The sequence below is a fragment of the Nanorana parkeri genome, unplaced genomic scaffold (assembly GCF_000935625.1).
Source record: "Nanorana parkeri isolate BGI_ZX_2015 unplaced genomic scaffold, ASM93562v1 scaffold5203, whole genome shotgun sequence".
In the NCBI taxonomy this organism is placed as follows: Eukaryota; Metazoa; Chordata; class Amphibia; order Anura; family Dicroglossidae; genus Nanorana; species Nanorana parkeri.
The window spans coordinates 1,138-4,769 of NW_017311463.1; the positions used below are offsets into that span (position 1 = coordinate 1,138).

The 3,632-nt window shown below is 37.0% G+C and overlaps 1 protein-coding gene across 1 annotated transcript; it reads right to left on the bottom strand.

The window, feature by feature from the left end:
* Positions 1-589: 589 nt before the first annotated feature.
* On the bottom strand, positions 590-3,457 carry LOC108804109 (keratin, type II cytoskeletal 3-like; the record flags this gene model as incomplete). Its single annotated transcript, XM_018575871.1, has 5 exons — positions 590-1,128; positions 1,216-1,250; positions 2,297-2,517; positions 2,673-2,798; positions 3,267-3,457. Coding segments are annotated over 5 exons (869 nt in total), but the record flags the coding sequence as incomplete, so codon positions are not given.
* Between the last annotated feature and the right edge of the window lie 175 nt (positions 3,458-3,632).

A 3,632-nucleotide genomic window follows, 5' to 3' on the forward strand; every position in this document is an offset into this window, starting at 1 on the left:
GCTCTTAGGTTTATCACATGACACTGTAGTTCACCACCATGTACTGTATTATAAAATTACAAAAATAAGGCTGGAAATCTTTAAAAGCAAAAAAAAATAAAGCAATAAGAATACAACAACAGATTTGAGATCTACATGCAGTTTATTGAAGATATAAAGAAAAGACAAGAAATGCAAGCCTGGGATTGGGTAATCCAGTAACGCATCATAAAGGATTTTATATACAACAAACACCTGGAATCGCTGTCATCCATTACTTCACAAAAAACACAGAAGAAGGGATGCCTAGGACTGACTACAGTGCAAATACAGTGCAGTTACATTCATACATGATACCCTTGCACATGCTGTTTGGTTTCATATTCTGCTTTATATATGCTGTACTGCAGTTTTCTTTTCATATTTGAGACTATGTTCTTGATCCCTTTTTAGTCGATGACCCTAATAAATGGGAATTTTTAAACTGATCATACACAGTAATATTCTGATTTAATCAGATTTTACCAGCACCTGTGCAATATGAGAGCCATCCTACTGGATTTAACTAAATGGGCTGTTTAGGAACACTCCATCTAATAGGTTTGTTGGCAAAGTTTGTGTAATTAGCCAATCAAAATCTTATTGCATAAAACCAGTTTATGGGTTGTTGTAATAGGGAAGCATAGATGGTTTAAATTATAGTCAGGCATATATCTAAGAACAAAAAAGGAAAGGACCAGATTGATACAACTGAAGATAACTAGTGAAGCTTCTTCCATTTGAGCACACTGACAAAGGTATAGTGAGGTTTGGCTTTGAAGGGTGGGAATTAGTGCTATGACAGTGGTGCATCTTAATAGGATTGCTTGACTGAGGATGTTACTGTTTTTGACACAGCTACCGAGGATCTTGTAGATGATTGGTTGTAATTGCCAGATCCTTGGCCTCCACCGCCATAGCTGCTTCCTCCTCCAACAACATAGCAATTTCCTCCTCCAACACCATATCCGCTTCCTCCTCCACCATATCCGCTTCCTCCTCCAACACCATATCCACTTCCTCCTCCAACACCATATCCACTTCCTCCTCCAACACCATATCCACTTCCAAATCCACTTCCGCCGGCAGAAGAACCTCCACCAACTACAGCTGGAAATAAAAATAAGAGTTTTATTTTCTCTTCCATTAAACAATATTAAAAGAAATGCTGTAGTCACAGAATCATTCTATACTTACAGACGCTCACATTGCTGACTACTTGTCCAGACATTCTGCAAAGGCAAAATATAGTTTTATTACAAATTATTATGCTAAGAAATGGTTATTCTATCTACTGTAAAATGCATTATTAATGTAATTCCCAACAGATTTCAAACCAGAACAACTTAGTCTTACTCCCATTCTGCCTGAAATCCACATTTATCAAGAAGTAGCCCCATTCAGATAAAACCCTACTTTACAATACAATACACAATACAATAGCCACATTATATGTATGACATCATCAGAGGCAGGCCTAACATCATTATGACTATGATGAAAACAACTAAAACACTTGATTTACATAATGGCTCCAGAAATGTAATTTCCTGCTTGTGTGATTGGCTAACTAATTTTCTCAGACATCTGCTCTAAGATACAAGGCAGATTTTGGGAATCCCCTGCAATAAGACCTTATTTTTTTGTAAAATATTCCCTAAGGGTTAACTACTTCTAAAGGGATCCATTCACCGCAGCTTTCTTCACCAAAGTACTGAATGTGCAACAGATGGTTATATTAAACCAGACCCTCCCAGTCAGGAATCAGTTTGGTAAGGAAATGGAGAAACAAACAGTTTTTTCCTCAGAATAGAAGCAGGTAGGAATCCGCAACAAAGTTTGTTAAAATCTATGTGATGTACACAGATCACCCAGAGGGGATTCATTTTTCTTTCTCAAGAAATGTTTAGTTACCCTTTAAGGCTTTTTAGGAGCAATTAATGTTATATAAAATGTCAGGGAATTATGACTTTGGAAGGCATCAGATAATGTCAGGGAATTATGACTTTGGAAGGCATCAGATACTACTTTCTAATGGCCAGAACCTTTTTCATCCTGTTTGCTGTAAGGTTCAGTGCCTAGAGCAGAGTCCAGATCTGAGTGATCAGCCTTAAGCAGCTGCCTGCTAACATCACATGTGTCAGATCCTACAAGCTGCTGTACTGTATTAGTACAATCTGTACTAATGAAAATGTGAGGCTGCAATTTATGATCTCCTTGCTAGAAAAGATTAATTTGCGTGGCTCAGAATATTTCAAGTGGATCGTGTTGAACTAACCTGTCCTCCTCTCCTTCCAACAGGATTCTGTATGTGCAGATTTCCGCATCAAGGGCAATCTTGACGCTCAATAACTCTTGGTAGTCACGTATTTGACGGGCCAGGTCTTCTTTGGCCTTCTGCAAAGCAGCTTCAAGGTCAGTCAACTTCTTCTGGGCATCCTTCACTGCAAGGTCCCCACGTCCCTCAGCATCAGCAATTGCAGCTTGCAGAGCCACAATCTGCAGAAATATTGTAATTTTAGAGTCTAAATTATCTTTGTCCTGCTAATCTGAAAAAGGTCGACATGAATGTTTCTGCAACACAGTGTATAAGACGTTGCTTGTGTAATGAGTCACAAGCCTTTCAAAGAAAATAATACATATCAACAAGATACCTGTTTTTTGACACTCTCAATCTCAGATCTCAGTTTCTGTATCATACGGTTCAGTTCTGAAATCTCACTCTTAGTGCTCTTTAGGTTGTCTCCTTGTTTTCCAACTGTAGACTGAAGTTGCTGCATCTGTTGTGAAGAAAAGAAGTTCCAAGAGTAATGTTAATAAAAATGTAATAAATTCAACAAAAATAAAGTACTAGATGAAAAGATAATGAAGAACCAGGTCAGGTCTTCAGAGTACAACACTACAGAAAAGCATCCCTAGATCCTGTAGATGCATAATTCCTGGTTCCCTAATATTGTCCTCCTTTACTCAGATGAGTACATATACATACCTATCTGTCTATCTATTAACTTATCGTTAATCTTTTAAAAATATGAACAAATTATATACGATTACAAGCTTCTAATAGCAATACAGTTAAGGTGTATATGATCATCAATTTACAATTTGTGCATAACAGTTTTTATCAATGAATATCCCATAACTTGTTTCCTAAGTCTTAACAAGTTATCTACACAGACTAAGGGGTTTGATCTAATTACTTGTTGTGGGTTTTGGTAAATGTGCAAAAGTCGGTGGAATGGACTTACTTTAAGGGAAAGTGCGTATTGTGTTTCTTGTTTGCTCTTCTCTGCAACACTATCATATTGTTTCTTTATGTCTCTTAGCATGCCATCCAGGTCCAGGTCCCGGTTGTTGTTCATAGATAGAATGACAGAGGTGTCCCCTGTTCCTCCTTGTGCATTTTGAAGCTCCTGCAAATCACAAAGATCAATGATGCCTTAAATTAGATAAATTCAGCTACCAGGATCACAATCCCAAATGAGTTCCCAAAATGAATTTGTAAGTTGGAGAATCATCTTTTATTTTTTACAAAATATATTATATTATGTTTAAGCGCACTAAATAAATGTGATTGTATTTTTTACTGAAAATATACATTTGATAAACAGTAG